At 39.5% G+C, this 17,514-nt stretch overlaps 1 protein-coding gene across 1 annotated transcript in view; it reads right to left on the reverse strand.

Annotated features, from left to right (window-relative positions):
- Window positions 1–480: 480 nt before the first annotated feature.
- LOC306952353 (uncharacterized protein) overlaps window positions 481–17,514 on the reverse strand; it is a gene marked incomplete at both ends in the record, with an annotated part of 37,486 nt that continues 20,452 nt past the window's right edge. Inside the window, 12 exon segments of the mRNA XM_079543059.1 lie at window positions 481–872; window positions 1,397–1,558; window positions 3,363–3,506; window positions 3,809–3,957; window positions 5,917–6,037; window positions 6,483–6,548; window positions 7,727–7,889; window positions 8,851–9,037; window positions 9,331–9,580; window positions 12,371–12,437; window positions 15,857–16,071; window positions 16,163–16,232. Coding sequence (XP_079399185.1) covers window positions 481–872; window positions 1,397–1,558; window positions 3,363–3,506; window positions 3,809–3,957; window positions 5,917–6,037; window positions 6,483–6,548; window positions 7,727–7,889; window positions 8,851–9,037; window positions 9,331–9,580; window positions 12,371–12,437; window positions 15,857–16,071; window positions 16,163–16,232 — 1,986 coding nt within the window.

The raw sequence follows: 17,514 nt of genomic DNA on the forward strand, positions 1-17,514 counted from the left end.
CCCTATCCCCTCCAAGAAACAAGGGTAAGGCTTGTTACTTAAGAGTGGACTCCAAAACTTGCACAGTACAGATTTTTATGGTAATGAAGTCAGATAATTCTGGAGGGGCAAAAACAAGAGGAACAGAACTGCTAGGAAAATGCAGTCTACATAAACATCAACAGCAGTTTGAATTAGAAAACAAACAGACCTCACAGTTGATTCTTCAGTGGACATTAAACACTAATGTGGATTACCACTCCTGAACAGTATACCAACATCCACAATGCTTAATTCAGGCATAAGCCTGAGTAAGTTGTGTCATTATTTGTAGCTGAAACAGAAACACAGTTGCACAGTTTTTCTTTTAAGGTGTAATTTCGGGAAGGGATGAGCAGTTTTTACTTCTTGACCAAAAAAAGCTCTGTTCATGATACAAAGAATTTGTGTAGAAAACATATTTCCAAATCACTTTCTCAGTACTATCTTAGTAAGTAGATCTTAATTCCCTTTTGCTGCAGAATTATTCAAAGTTTGAGGTGACAAATAAACTTCAGAAAAAGACACTTTTTTCTTGGCTGGCATTTGATAGCGCACGTTTTTCCAGAATCTTGTATTTGCTGAACAAGACTTCTCTGAGAAATCTCCTTTCCACTGGATAGCCCCATGCTTTTGCTTAATATATCTGATTGATTCTGGCATGCTTGTGTAGTCCTGCGTTCCATCCATTTCTATAAGGATCACTTGAGTCTCATCACGGATAAGAGCACTATACAAAGCTAATTGCTGTTCAGAGGCATCTTCCAACTGGATGCAACTAAATGTTTCAGATCCCAAAATAATCATCAGTCTTCTGCTTTGCTTGAAGGTTTCATCAGCAATGCTGACCACAGCTGGAAGTAATGAAGCAACAATCAAAGTTGGTATAGAAAGTTCATTATAAACACAAAGTATTGCACCATCTTTAAATTGCATATATATAGAAGAGTGACTAGCTCACAGAACTGGAAGGTCTGAGATCTTCAACTGCCATAATCCACTGCACAAAATCACTGAACGAAAATGTTTCCAGCACTTCCCAGAAAGAATTATTATTCAAAAGACCTCAACAGTATTATTATTATTAATAATAATAATAATAATTTTTACAGGGTACTGATTTGCTTACCTTAGAAAGAAAGAGCAGATCCTACCATTATAACAGAACAGAAATTTGATTCAAAAACAACAAGAAAACTAGAAATAAATTGGCCATCAGATAAGAGGTCTAATTTTCCATTAAAAACAAACAAAAAAGAACCTACAGTTTTAAATTTGGTTCATAATAATAAACGTTTTCTCAGTAGTAAATATAATCTTCTAACCCTAGAGCAATGTGTAAAAAAGCAATGTATCAACTCCGCTAATTAAATCATACCTTCTCCTGGTAGGTCATCCCTTCCTAATATAAAGAGATTATATCCACACTGTTGCTCTAAAACGTTGGGGAGTATTCTAAGAACAAAGGTTTCCAGACGATAGAAGTTGCTGCCTTCACAGCCTTTTGTGTACAGGACACATGCATCATAGATTTTTCCATCTAATACAAACAAAAATATTTCTGTTAAAAACTAAAAACCATTCTATATTGCAAAGTTTCATTTTGGATTACTTAAAATATCACAGAATCACAGGCCAGGGTTGGAAGGGACCTCAAGGATCATGAATCTCCAACCCCCTGCCACATGCAGGGCCACCAACCTCCACATTTAATACTAGACCAGGCTGCCCAGGGCCCCATCCAACCTGGCCTTGAACACCTCCAGGGACGGGGCATCCACAACCTCTCTGGGCAGCCTGTTCCAGCACCTCATCACTCTCTCTGTAAAGAACTTCCCCCTGACATCCAACCTAAATCTTCCCTCCCTCAACTTAAAATCATTTCCCCTTGTCCTGCAGTTTTCTACCCTTTCAAGGAGTTGATTCCCCTCCTGTTTGTAGGCTCCCTTTAGGTACTGAAAGGCTGCAATGAGGTCACCCTGCAGCCTTCTTTTCTCCAGGCTGAACAAGCCCAGCTCCTTCAGCCTGTCTTTGTAGGGGAGGTGCTCCAGTCCCCTGATCATCTTTGTGGCTCTCCTCTGGATCCTCTCCAACAGCTCTCTGTCTTTCTTGTACCGGGGATCCAGACCTGGACGCAGTACTCCAGATGGGGCCTCACAAGAGCAGAGTAGAGGGCAACAATCACCTCCCTGTCCCTGCTGGCCACCCCTCTTCTGATGTTATAATAGTTGATTCTTAGCTGTCTGGCAGAGTAACAGCAAAGCACTAAAATGCTCTACAGATTAAAAGAAAGAAGATGAGCCACAGAACCTGATCTCTTTTCCCATCATGGGGAGTAATGTGCCAGCAAGAGAGCTGGATGTAGGACTCTGGCGGCTGCAGAAAGGAGCCCCCAAACTGAGAGGAACCAACACATTCATAGTCACAGAATGGCCTGGGTTGAAAAGGACCTCAAAGACCATCTAGTTTCAATCCCCCTGCTGTGGGCAGGGTCAACAACCACTAGACCAGGCTGCCCAGAGCCAAACTTAGTAAGTTAAGTTTGTGACAAATGATGAAACATCAATTCTTTGATCTATTTTTCATTAGAAAAAAAGTTTTCCAGGAAAACTGGTACTTTGTTGAAAGTTGAAATGACTTTCATGTGAAAATATTTCAAACTGCCACAAATAAATGTTAACTATACCAACACACATAATCCGTTCACTTTTGAGCTCCTGGGAATTTGAGACAGTCTAATTCTGAGGGCTGCTCAAGCACAATACATATTATGTTGCACTTATTTCCATTATTCACACCTATCCAATGTAGCAGTACAACTGCTACAGTAGAAAAACATTAAAAGTATCACAGAATAGAAAACTAGTAGAATGTAACCATCCAAGATGCTGGATTTATATTTAAAGTTATGTGTAAAAGAGAAAAGTTGAAAGAGGAAAAAAAACACCTCGGCAAATGAAAGTTTCATTTTCAATGTAAATATCTAATATGCATTTTTCTACAGCTAGTCTACAGGATGTAGCTCTGCTGACACCTATTGGCCAACATCAGCGTGGCCATAAATCTACACGCAAACAACTTTCTTTGGAAGAAATAGGTGGTTCTTTTTGACCTTAACCTTTTTCTCACCTTAAATGCCTTAAATATTATGCGTTAGGATTACATATTTCACCTATGTGAATGAAAAGATCTTTCCATACGTATCTGAAACTTCTCAAAGAAATTCCAAATACATTCCATTAAATAATCATATCATTGTTTGGGAGTAATAGCAAATGGAAAAAAAAAAGAAATAAAAAGCAATAGGCTAATTATACTGACATGCATTGATTACATGCACATACCTTCCTTACTTACAAAGGCACATCCAGAATTACGATACCAAAGCACCAAGTCGATCTTGAAAATCTTATAGATGATCAGAATAATAAACGTTAACAGTAAGAAAGAGACAAACACTCCAGTCAGCCATCTTTGTACATCAGGAACTGCACAAAATATGGTAAGAGTAGAAAGAAAATGTTGGATTTGTCAAAATCTGACCTTTCACACAAATGTAATATACATTTGAGTATCACATTTTTCACTTCCACCTCACACTATTATTTTAATAGAGAAATACACTACTACAGTGACTCTTCCCCTCCACACATCTACATGCTTAAACACAGGAAAGTGTTATCCATGCACCTTCTATTGATGTGATATACGAGCATTTGGAACCAATACCACAATACTTCTACAAAAGCCAAGTCAACCACAAGCCAGAAAAAACAGCATTGTTCCTTACCTCTGTGTTTTAATATAATATAGGATGCAACCTGTCCAAAAGCATTTGAAGCTTGACAGATGAATGGTTGTTCATAATCTTCACTATGCACTTCTGAAATTATGAGCTTCACAGAATACATAGGGCGTCCATCGTAAGCAGTTTCCTCGCTATCCAAAAAAGTGACAAACAGAGCCATAAAACCACTCCTTTCTATAAAGGTTTCATCACTAACAGGTGCAACATGACAATGGTCATTTCCATCTGCAAATACCAATCACACTTCAGAACAGATGAATAATTGCATTATGTGAGGGAAACCCAATGGTCTCTACGGGCTACAGTACAAAAAATGTATCTTACAGAGATATGCAAACCCATCTTGCAGGGGGTTCTCAGCATCTGTAAAAGTAGGTGGAGCATCCCAGTGCTTGGTAGAAGAGAAGTTCCACGATCTGAAATGCTTAAAAAAAGAAGCCCCAGTACAGGGGCAGAAAAAATGCTAATTTTGCTGCACATTCACTGAGTAATCTGCACTGTGTCTCATGTCTGATGTGCAAAATACATGACTTTTTAACCAGCACCAAACGAGTGATGTTACTACCTCATTAACAGTACAGCTCATGTGCAAAATTAACTAACTAGTCTACTTAGCCAAATGCTTTTCTTCTCCAAAAATGTACTCTATTACCATTAAAAATGCAAAGTAAAAGTTTGAAATAAATCATAAAGAGCATATATAGAGCATATATAAGATCACATAAAACAACGTGTAAGCAACAGGTCACACGTTGTGACCTGTTGTATCACAAGGAGCTACAAGATATGATTTAGTGGCTTGTGGTAGCAATGGTAATGAGAGGATGCTAGATGATCTTGCAGGTCCTGTCCAAACTTGTGCTTCTACGGTTCTCTGATTCTAGGTCATAATAGTTTGAACACTACAATAGGGAGTAAATGAATCAACGTCGTTAATACAAATGACTAGATCCAGAAAATATTATGGCTACAAATACAATAAGACAATATTTTAAGTACTAATATAATTATGATAATATTGTAAAACAATCATTTAAGTGCTAGGAAATAAAAAAAAAAAAACATTGTTTTTATGATACCATCAGTGACTGCATGCCTCTGCATAATAGCCCAATTGTTTATAACATCACAATATATGACTTTTGTATAGGGTTTTCTCTCAGCGAGCATTAAAAGAATTCAGCATTTTATTTCCCCTTTTGTTTTATGATGAGGACTTATTTATTTCTACGAACCATAATCTTACGTTGAAGATACCATTCACATTTCTCTCTCATAGATGCTGCTTGAAAACTTTTATAAAGTGCTCACATTTTTCCTTCATAGTATCACCAGGAGACAAGGGCTGACAAAAGCTATAGTTTTCAGTTCCTTGGTTCCCAACCACTGATACCTTTTCAGATTGCCTTCTGCTCCAACTGTAAATTGTCTTTTCCAAGTCAAATCTAATTTCTTTCCCTCCTAGCTCTGCTTAAACTACCTTTCATCCTCACATTATTTCCCAGTTGCTTTATGCAGTTCATGTCCTCCCAGTCTTCCTCCTAAATCCCAACCCATCACTGGAAATAGCTCATCCTTTTCTCCTCTCAATCCACTAAGCTTCAGTACAAATGTCCTCAACAAAGTCTTCTATTAGCTCTCCATCTAATCTCAGTTACACTTCCCTATCTCAAGGTTCTTAAAACTAGAAGTCTAAAGTTCTCCTGCAAAGCACAGGTTCCACCTCTTACAGCCTCCCAGACAGACAGCTGGGAAAAAAAAGGAGAACACAGGAGACAGTCTGAACCTCACATGTTCAGTCTCACTTGAAAGAAGTCTCTGCCAGTCTAGAGCTTGCTCAGTAGGAACAGTATTATAGTTATGAGACTATAAGCCTCTACAGAATACCTTTTTCCATGGATAGAAATTTAGATGGATTTTTATAATGACTCTAAGAAGCCCGATTTCATGCATCCATGCACCTACTATGTTTCTAGTTTCTACTTCAAAAAGAAAATGAATTGGTAGAGGCAAGCATTGACATGAGTCAGAGGGAGAAATTTCCACTTTTGTTGCCAACCCAGTATTTTCTAATCTGAAAATGTACTTACTTATTGGGCTTTGCAAAAATTCTGCTCACATAAAACACATCAATATACACACCGTTGCCTGTCCAAAACACCTCAAACCCATCAGCACCAGTTGTATTGCAATCCACTGTGACCAGTGAACCTATAAAATTGTGTTACAAAGTGAAAAGTTAATTTTCATGCTCTAATTAAAAGCTATGCAATTCTGTTTATAGACCTCCACTCAGACCACAGGACGGTCCCACAGCCTTTCAGAAAAGTTCCTCTAACAGAGTGTCTATCCATTCAGTAATCTGCATGTTCGAAGAGACTGATACTACAGAAGCCAAATCAGGGACACAGCATCTCCCTCTACAGAGTCACTTTTCCCTGAAGTTTTTCTGCAACTTTGGAAGGAATACTCCTTGCCTCCTTCCTTTCCACCATGAAACAATCTTTCTTTGAGAAAGTAATGTAAAGGAGAAACTGAGCTGGTCACTGAACTAGTTTTTGCCCAGAGAAAACAAACACACAATGTGGCACTCTTCTTGAGCAAGAATTTTCACTAGGATACAAAATAATGTTTTCTTATAGTGAAAAGTACTTACCAAGTTCCACTTCAATTGAGTTGTTCTGTGGATAAGATATTTCTGGGGGCATTTTTGGTGGGCTCACTAACCAAAAGAAAGAAAGTTATTTTCAGAAAAGCAGGAGTGATTGCACCCTGTTAACGCTGCACAACCCAAGGGCAACCTAAACACATCTTGCCCTACAGACAGGGTTGTCAGCAATTTTACTACAGACATCATTTGATATTCAAATCAAGAGTTTTGAAGATAGTCTTGTTACTTCTGAGTAGAAGCTTCGTCAGATATCTATAGGACATTCTGGAATATTTCTTATCAGATATTGAAAGCTCAAGGAAACTTCTCTATGCACACACATCAACAAGAAAGTCATAAAGCATCCTGATGTGAAACACAGATTGCCACAGATAACACCCTTCCCTGCCACAGATACATCCCTCCCTTCCTCCTCTTATAACTGTGTCTGTGTTATTGGTTGGACCACAAATCACCCATTTTAGTGCAAACTTGCTCAGCTGAAGTCTTTGAGCAACTGAGATGCTTTCAGGCATTAACAGCAAAATTATATGTTTGAGTTATATGTCTGCTTTAGTGAGCTGCTGAAGCTGAAACTACACTGAGAGAGAAGTCTAAAGGGCAGGTTTTAAAAAACAGCCAGCCATAAGTCAGTCACTTCTGGCTATCTATTCCTCATATTTTGTTTATTCACATCATATAAACATGACATTTATATCACATATTCACAACACATAAATATAGATACATATATATGTAAACATACATATACGTACAGAGAAAACATGCACACACAAAAACCAGAACATCAGATGGGAATGCAATAGATGAGTAGACCTGAAAATGTGTTTCAGTGGGAATGTAAAAAACTGTACAAAAAATGAAGGAAATAGAACACATTAAACCAAGATATCACTACAGTTTGTCTTGGTTTAACTGGTTGCTCTTGTGGTAAGGGGATGATGTAAAAGAGAGAGAAGTAAGATGGGCAGGATAGAGCAGGTGTAATGGGAGCCATTTAGGGACCTCAGCAGCTGGCCCATTAACCAAAGCATTGATGTACTGCAATTCTGATCCCATGTTCAATCACCAACACAGTAACAACAGAAAAACTTCAGCAAGCATTTCTTTTCATCTAAGTAAGGGGCAAAGCAATAGCCTACAGCTTACCTATACACAAATTGAATTTTTAGCTGCAATTAGAAACCTGGACAAAATTTTGGAGAGTCACAGTGAATTTATCTACTTACCTTCTACAATCAATCTTATGTCTCGTGCAATGTCATATTGCTTTCCATTATAGGTATATGTTGTTTTGCATGTATAGTTTCCTTGATCTTGCACAGTCACATTGAAAATCACAAGGTCGCTGTTTAAGAAGGCAAATCTTTTTCCTTCCAGTAGCTGACAGTCCTAAACATACAAAGAACTCTGTTAATTCATGTCACTTTCCATAGTTTGTCTCTCTTTAACATATCAAACTCTCAGTGGACCACAACATAGGGATGGATGCCTTGTGGAGTGGGAGGAAGAGGAAGAGGGCTGGAATCAAAAGGAAAACACGCTTTGTTTTGGCTCTAAGTTTTTAATTCACAGATATACCTATACATTTCCTACAGAAAAAAAAAAATGAGAGATGTAAGGAAATGTGATATAAGAGCCAGGATTTTAAAAGTATTAATTGATAAAGAATTACTCAATAATTAAACTTTATTTTTTCAAGTACTTAAATACAATACCTTATGGACTGCACAAGCACAAGAAGAAGGCAATACATTCTTAACAGAACAAGACTTTAAATACTTACGAACCACATGAAATAACATTTATTTGATGGAGCAATACTGAATGCACAGTGGATACGCTGTCCCTCACAAATTACATACTAAATCCGTTTCCAAACAAAAGAAATGGATGTTTTGCTAGCACGTATAAAGGTGCCATCTAGTGGATATACGGGTTAACATTTCCTACATTTAAACTGAATTTCTACTCTACTACTCAAAAAAAAACCTGTATACACCTTTACAAGGTGAAATGCCTTAATTCCCTCATCCAATTTTTTTTAAAGCTTTTTTTCTTTAACATTTATAATAAATCTGTAATTTTTCTACTACAATTCATAAACATCAGTTACCTGTATTTTAAATAACTGACCACTGTGACAGTTCTAATCACTGGAACAGGTTGCCCAAGGAGGCTGTGGATGCCCATTCCTGGAGGCATTCAAGGCCAGGCTGGATGTGGCTCTGAGCAGCCTGGTCTGGTGGTTGGCGACCCTGCACATAGCAGGGGGGTTGAAATTAAATGATCATTGTGGTCCTTTTCAACCCAGGCCATTCTATGATTCTGTGATAAAACGGGCTGTTTTTACCTTATACCAATGAACAGGTAGAATATTTTCCTCATTCCTGAAGTGATCCAAGTGTGGACACACAAGCTTTGCAGATGATGAAGTGAATACCACCTCCTCTACAGCAAATTTTTCATTTAAGCATAAGCCATTGGTCCTCTCAAAAACTGTTACTTCTGTAGACATTTTGCTGCAGTTTGTCAAATTCCTGCAACTAATATAATTAAATTAAATTAGATACTTGACATATTTTCCAACTTGAAAATACACAGTATTCTTTTTGGAGAAGAAAGAGAGGACCAGAACTGTACAAATCCTTTTACAAGTTTTACCAAGTAGAGAAAAAAAAAAAAAAGCACTTCCATTCCCCAACATAAAGTCAGTTTTAGTGAACATACTCTCTCAAATAGCATTTCTCTTGCCCCCAAACCCTATTTTCTTTCTAAAAGTTATTCTCTTTGCAACACATTTCTATAGCAATGTAATTTTTTTAACCTTCACCTTATGACACATTCATAATTTCCAGAATCTTCTAATATTGCAGGGAGAAACCAAATTAAACTCTTCTGCTGATGAATTCTAGAAAGTTTGTCTCTAGGCACTGCAGTTTGGTTACCAACTTTATACCATGTTAAGTTGCAGTCTCCACTTTTAAAATTGAAGCTCTTTTCCAGTGAACATTTAATAACAAGAGGCTGCCCATCAGGCACAAGACTATGCTTGAACATCACATCATAAGCTCCGCATTTCTCTAAAGGAAAGAGATAAACATTAAAGAAAATCTCAAACAATGTGAAACAAAACACTGAACTTGCTTCTTGATCATACTTACGAAGTGTATTGAGTTTCCACCTTCATTCTTAAGTCATCTAACAATACTGTCTCAACCTTGTGTCTTCAGAGTTCAAAGCATTATTAAATAATATACTGATATAGTTACGCCATTGAAATGAAATGCTGTTTTCTGAATATAAACTTTACACTCAACAGGATCTCTTTGTTTGCATAGACTATCATTTGTCTGCTTTATTTCAGATGCATATGATTAGAGTACTCGTATTTCTCCAGGCTGTTCCAAGAACACACACACATGGATGCACAAATTTCACATTCAGTGTCTTTATTTATTACTTTCACTTATCTATAGTTGAAGTAAATCCTGCAGTACTCAGATATCCTAAGGGGACACAGAAAGTTAAAGTTCTAGTTGCACAAATCACAGAATGGCCAGGGTTGGAAGGGACCTCAAGGATCATGAATCTCCAACCCCCTGCCACATGCAGGGCCACCAACCTCCACGTTTAATGCTCAACCAGGCTGCCCAGGGCCCCATCCAACCTGGCCTTGAACACCTCCAAGGACAAGGCATCCACAACCTCTCTGGGCAGCCTGTTCCAGCACCTCACCACTCTCTGGGTAAAGAATTTCCCCCTGATGTTCGACCTAAATCTTCCCTCCCTCAACTTAAAACCATTTCCACTCGTCCTACACATATCAACCCTTTCAAAGAGTTGATTCCCCTCCCTTCTGTAGGCTCCCTTTAGGTACTGAAAGGCTGCAAATATTAAACTTGCAAAGAAAATTTCAACTCACCCCTTGCTTTGTGAGAAATTATTCAAATGCTTAGCAATGAACTCATTTTCTTTCCCTGAATCCAGGAAGATTTACAAGGGAAAAAGCAACACCAGGAGATTTTGTCAGTACAGTGAAAATAGGCACCAACTGTGGATATACTGATCACATTCCAGAGTCAGTACTCTCACTTCATTACAATAGAAGAACAACCAGACATGGCCATCAAAGTTTTTGTGCAGCCCAAAATTCTTGCCTTCTAACATTTCACTGGAAATCATGCATTTCTTGTTATGAGAAATGGCAACCTAAACATTCCCTTATTTGCCTTCTCTGTAGTATTAATTATTTTTCAAACCTCTATCAGATACCACATCTTTACCTCAGACTCTTCATTTATTTAATGACATCTCATACAGAGGCCATCCACTTCAAAGAATATTGTCACTCATCTCTTTACTTTCTCTTAACATAATCTTTCTGAGATGGAATAATCAGAATTGTAGTTTAATTGCTGCACATTAACTATGGTGTTATCCTGTAGCATAAAAAACTTCACTTTCTACTCTTTCCCAAGAATTCTGGATTTCTTTTTCTTTTCACCATCAGTGAAGATAGAGCTAATGCTTCCAGAGAGTGTTCATATATGTCGAAGTACCATTCTCCTCAAGTACTTCTATCAGTACCTGAAGGGGGCTGACAGGAAAGCTGGGGAGGGACTTTTTACAATGACGTAGCAACAGGATGAAGGGAAATGGTTTTAAATTGGAAGAGAGTAGATTTAAACTAGATATTAGGAAGGAATTCTTTACTGTGAGGGTGGTGAGACAGTGGAACAGGTTCTCCAGTGAGATTGTGGATGCCCCCTCCCTGAAAGTATTCAAGGCCAGGCTGGATGGGGCTTTGAGCAACCTGGTCTGAGGTGTCACTGCCTATAGCAGGGGATTGAAACTAGATGATCTTAAAGGTCTCTTTCAACCCAAAGCATTCTATGATTCTATGATTCTACAAAAATTAGAACTACAATTCCTTTAATCAGTTCATACACCAGAAGGTTACATTGTCATTCAGAGGAATCTCAACAGGCTGGAGATATGGGCTCAGAGAAACCTCATGGAAGTTCAACAAAGGGAAATGCAAAGTTTTGCATACGAGGAGAAATCCCCCAGGCACCAGCACACACTGGAGACTACCCAGGAAAGCAGGTGACCATAAGCCAGCAACACTCCATTACAGTAAAGGTGGCTTAAAGGTGTCCTGAGCTGCATTAGGAAGAGCATCATCCACAGGATGAAGGAGACCAATCTTCCCTCATTCAGCACTGGTGAGACAAATCTGGAGTGGGACTTCCTAGCATAAGACATGGTTTTACTGGAGTGAATGCAGCTCAGGGCCACCCAGATTATTAGGAGAGTGGAACTCTTTCAGACAAAGGCAGGCTGAGAGAGCTGGAACTGTTCAGCCTGGAGAAGGTGATCAATAGTGGGGCAGATCTTATCAATGTGCAAATGTATACCTCTGATAAAAGAGAATGAAGAGGGAGCCAGATCCTTCACAGCAGTGCCCCCTGACAGGACAAGATACAAGGGGCTTACATTGTGAGATTCCATCTGAACACTAGAAAACTTTTTTTTTTTTTTTTTTTTTCTTTAACAGAGAGGTTGATCAAACACTGTGGAGACACTCATGGCCCTGGACAGCTGTTGTGGTCATCCTTCTTTGAGCAAGTAGGTTGAATTAAATGTTCTCAAGAGGTGTCTTCCAACTTAAGTGCTATGTAGTTGCTACACATAATGTCACATTTTACACGTTTTATAGGCTTCTGCTTTCAGAACTATTTAAAAAACCTCACTGACATGCACAACCATTTGTACAAAAAACAAACAAACAAACAAACAACAAAACAGTATTACTTGTGTGAAAAATTAAATTTCAGAATAAAACATTCTGTAGTCACGAATTAACTCACCTGCAATAATTAAAGAAAGAAATGCTGTTGTGATCTTACAGGAAAGTATTTTTGCTGTCATGTTTCCCTACAGAATAGGAAAGAAACTCTTAAATTAGTGCTTTCCAAGATAAACTTCCACAGATGAAAATCCACATGTGCATTACAGTTTCTACTACCAATTTGGTGTCTTTTATAAACTGTACTTTTCTTACACTAGGTTTTCAACATGAGTTACATGGTGTAGCATAGTAAAAGGAGCTATCTGCCTTACAGGAAAACACAATCACCTCCAAGATTAAAAAGCAACAATTACAGAGCCATCCCACTACAAAACATGTATTTTCTTAGAACTGGAAAGCTAACTTCTGAGTGAACATGAAGGGGAAGTATATGTAAGAACATCTGTACCAGCAAGATCAAAGCCCCCTCTTAAAGCAGCATTCTGTGTCAAGTTGTGGTCAATAGCAGATGACTTGAGAACAAAAGTGCAAAAGAATGAGAATATACAGACATTCCTCTCAGTCTCCCTCACTTCATCAATTTATGACATTGCAGTTAGTTTCTCAATAGCTGGTAGCCCTCAGTAGATTCTTTCCCAAGAATGTAGTGTAACACCCTCTGAGCTCAGAAACATCCTTTGGCAAAGAGCCCTGAAGTTCATATACTGACACAGAAAACACAGGAATAGCCCTTGCTTATTTTGAGCATGTTACCTGCTCATCTCACCTGACAGCCCCCATTGATTGTACTAAAAGAATGAAGAAAAAAAAAATGAGTGAATATTTCCTATTGTGCATGTCAGACACTTGGGATTTTGTACATCTCTGGTAAGCTTCTCCCCAGTTCTTGTTTCCCTGGGCTCATCTCAGTCTCTTTAACTGACCCTTAGATGGAACCTGATTTTACACTTCTGGTCATCTTTACCATTCTCTTCTGTATCTCCCTGGAGATCTCCAGAAGCCACCTGGATGTAGGCCTGGGCACTCTAATGTGGGTGGCCTAGCTGAAGCAGAGGTTGGACGAGGTGACCACCAGAACTCCTTCCCCACCTCAACTATTTCCAGTTCTCCAGGTACACCACAGCTTGTCTGAGAGGAGGAAGGGGAACCAGAAATGGCATCCAGTCTTCAAAATATTTGTGCAGTACAGATCAATAAAGCAAATCTATGATGTATTCTATACTACTTCATAATAATTTATCAACACTTTTGCTAGTTCCATTTTCACAAGTTTCCACACAGCTACCTGCTGCAGATACCTATTTTTTTTTTACACAACTATAAAAGCAAAAACGCAGTCATTCAAATTGAAGAACAATCTGGATAATCCTGTCCTATTAAAAATCTTCACCAGCTATCACCAGCTAAAGATGACACTTCCAGCTGCTGTGTCTTTCTTCACAAAACTGACTCAGGAGCATGCCACACATTGAGTCATACTCACTGCTTCTTGCAGTGCCTGCTTTCCTTCTTCCCCTTCTTTTCCCTACCTCCTCGCTGCAAATTTCTGCTCTAATTACCAGGCACGTGATTTCTTGCTTAGCTCATAAGGAGGGGTGTCGTCCCTCAAAAGAATGCTGAACATAACAAGAAACACACTAGGCTCCAAATCGCTAGAGGGAGTTCACGTGTGTTTGTACAAAAACTTTCTTCACGAATTGTAATGGACAATAATCCTTAAATTTTCTATACTTAAATTTTAAAGAAGATGACAATGCTTTAATGGAAACAGGTTAAAGAGAAATTAGGACTGAATTGACTTCAGTAATGACCAGGTATTGTCTTTATAACTTTTTCATGATCAGCTCTTCAAAAGTTCTGTTTATTACTGTGTTACTTTACTTTATCGTTCTTCCTCAAATTCTTTCCCAAGCAGTTTTTTGCCCCGAAGAGTGGACATGGAAACTATCCAAAAGTAATATTTTCCCATGTTCTGAAGAACTATTCTTCAGAATCTATTTCTCTATAAATTCTGTTTCTTTCTAAATACTTCAATTTGTAACTTATCTTGTTGCCAACACAGAATTGCTGCAAATACATAGCACTATGTAAAACCAGTCAAATGAACTCTTCTGAGGAGACCCACACTTGTATCTGACTTTTCATAAAGAAAAAAAAAAACATATATACAGAAGTTACAAATGACAAGAAAACTAGGCTCTGCTCTGTAATCTCTTTGCATAACTCATAATGAAAATAATAAACTATGACTGCAGAGTCAAGTGAAAATGTTTTACCCACCATATTCTGCCATGACAAAGAGATAAATTTCTTCCTTTTCTCAGCCATTTTGTCCACATCTTGATCCTGCAATTGACTTACACAGCTTTACTGTTCAGGACAGCAACCAGTTGGTGCTACCTTTGCCCAAATTTTCCAGAGGAGAAAAAACTCCTTGTATCCAAGGCCATGCTCACAGAGTTTCAGGCTGGAAGAAAAAAATCTCATCAGTTGAGGCAAAGAGAGGGAAAGAAAGGTCTCTGTTGATGTATGCAACTGAATTACAATGACAGCATACATGACAACACACGTAAAGCAAAATTTTCATAAAAATCTGAGACTAAGTTAGTATAGCCACCTGTTCCTCTGCTGTTTAGTCCTTTCAAAGTTGATCTGCTCAATTAAAAAAGAACGAAGAAAAAAAAAAAAAAGAAGCAAGACACCTAGTTTCATTACAACTTTGGCTCACAGGAATTGCTGCACACTTAAGGTACTTTGACTGCCTTATTCAAACACATGGATAGATTAAAATGTGCAACAACCACAAGTTGTTGCACAAACAAGTCCACAACCCCTTGGCAGCCTGTTTCGGTGTCTGTCACCTTTACCATGAAGAAGTTCTTATGCACATTTGTGGAGCTTCTTATGCTTCAGTTTGTGACCGCTTCCCCTTTTCCTATTACCACACACCACTGAAAAGAAATTGGCTACATCCCTTTGCCTCCCTCACCTTAGATATTTATAGACATTGATCAGGTCCCCTCTGTTTTCTTTTCTCAAGGCTGACCAGACCCTTATCTGGGAGATGCTCCAGGCCTTTTATCATATTTGCGGTGCTTTGCTGGACTCTCTCCAGGAGATCCATGTTTTTTTTGTACTGGGAAGCCCAGAACTGAACACAATGCCTCCAGGTGAGGCCTCATCAGGGCAGAGTAGAGAACTAACAGACATTTCTTTTACATAAATCATTCAACATGTGTACCTTATCCGCTTCTCTTGACTACTTGACTGCTGTGAGTCTTCACAAGAGCTTATCAAGCCTCTCCCCTCTAATACAGGAAAAACGGTCGTGACAAACCCCTGCGTTCCTTCCCCACTGTTACACACACAAGAGCTGTGTCAGCACCCCTGTACAGAGCCACTTACAGAACTGAGGGTCTCACCTCCATCTACTTTTAGCCGTTATTCCATGAACCACCGACACCCCATTACCACACGTGGATCTAAAACAACCCAGATCGGGATGGCAGCTTCCCTCCTGCCCAGCGCAATGACAGATTCCCACCTCGAAAAAGCCCTTCGGCTGAAGCCCCACAGCTACCTTCCTTCCACTGGGCTCCCGGCCCGGGCCGGCCGTCCGGAACTGATAGAGGCGGAAAAGCCCCGTGTCGCGGCAGCAGCAGCCGGAGAAACCTCCCGTACCCTGGCTGCGCTGGTGAGGCGGCCCCGCGTCAGCTCTGAGTTTCCCTCCCCTCCCCGCCCGGCGTGCGATTGCCTCAGCTGCGATCGCAACAAGCCATCACTCGTTGATTTGCTTTTGATTTTTTTCTTTTCTTTTCTTTTTTTCTTTCTTTCTTTCTTTCGAGCTTACTAAGCTCGTTGCTGCCCTGGGAGCACTGCACCAGTGTTCCTCGGTTCTCTGCTTCACTCACGTAGCGCTGCTGGAATAAGAAGCGTGAACAAAATCACACGGGCATTTTAACACTGTGCTGTCACTGACTGAGCGACCCAAAAACACACAGTAAGGCAGAGCAGAGGTTCCTCCCAAAGCGAGCAGAAATCTGGGCTCTGTGGAACTGCCAAGACAGGTTCTCATCCCTGCTAGAAGTACTGTGTAAGCACGTTTGCTACGCCAGCTACAAAGTTCTCCGTGGAGAATAATCCTCTCCTACTCCTCCCTCCATGCTTTTTCAGGTACTATTTCTAAGTTGTATTTACCAAATATAAACATAATCTAATCTGCCATCCTGCTCACCGCATGATAACCACAGATAAGAGTTTACGCCCTGCTATGCCTGCGCATGTTTTCCTCCACCAAAGCAAGGGATGTGGTGATAGAAGGAGGCACGCTGTGACACGTGCTGGATCAGTAGGCTGAGGCCAACTGTATGAGGTTCAGCAAGATCAAGAGCAGCAACCAGGTCCTGCGCTTTGGTCTCAGCAACCCTAGGCAACACTGCAAGCTTAGGGCACAGTGGCTGGAAGATTGCATGGAGGAAAAGGATCTGGGGATGCTGGTTGACAGTCAGCTAAACATGAGTCAGTAGTGTGCCCAGGTGGCCAAGAAGGATGATGGCTCTCGTGGTTTGTATCAGAAATAGTGCAGTCAGCAGGAGCAAGAATATTCACTTACATATGGGTGGGAAGGAAGCTGCCTGGCAATAACGTTGGGTGGACACCATGTCCTGAACACCTGCTTGATTTACCCTGCAAAAATCAAGGTGATGCTTACTTGTGTAGGTCTAACCTTGGGTACTAGCACAAGGCACTCTTGACCTTTGGAGTTTTTTTAGGGGTAGGGGAATATTTCTTTTTGTTTGTTTGCTTTTAGGACTTGTGACATTGGCAAGCAAATGTAATTGCTATTTTTAAAAAGGAAATTACAGAATTCTATACACTTTGTGTTACGTGGTGCTGGTAAATCCCTTCCACATGAAAAGAGACTATAGTCACACAATATCTCTACAGCACCCAGAAGAGTTTTTAGGGCAAAGCTATATAGTTTGCAGCCAATCACAGTCAACTATCTCTTTCTCAAAAGAAACTGAGCAGAGCAAATCTAAAGCTAGCAGAAGTTTAAAGCCCTTTATGTATATTTTTCTGCAACTTTAACCTTTGCTAAAGACATTCAGAATATCCTTACACATATGATAGTATAAACTTGTTGAGTCTACAGGAAAATATATCACAAAATGTCATTGCAGTTAGTTACCTAGATACGAT

This window comes from Tetrao urogallus (genome assembly GCF_951394365.1).
Source record: "Tetrao urogallus genome assembly, chromosome: 1".
Classification (NCBI taxonomy): Eukaryota; Metazoa; Chordata; class Aves; order Galliformes; family Phasianidae; genus Tetrao; species Tetrao urogallus.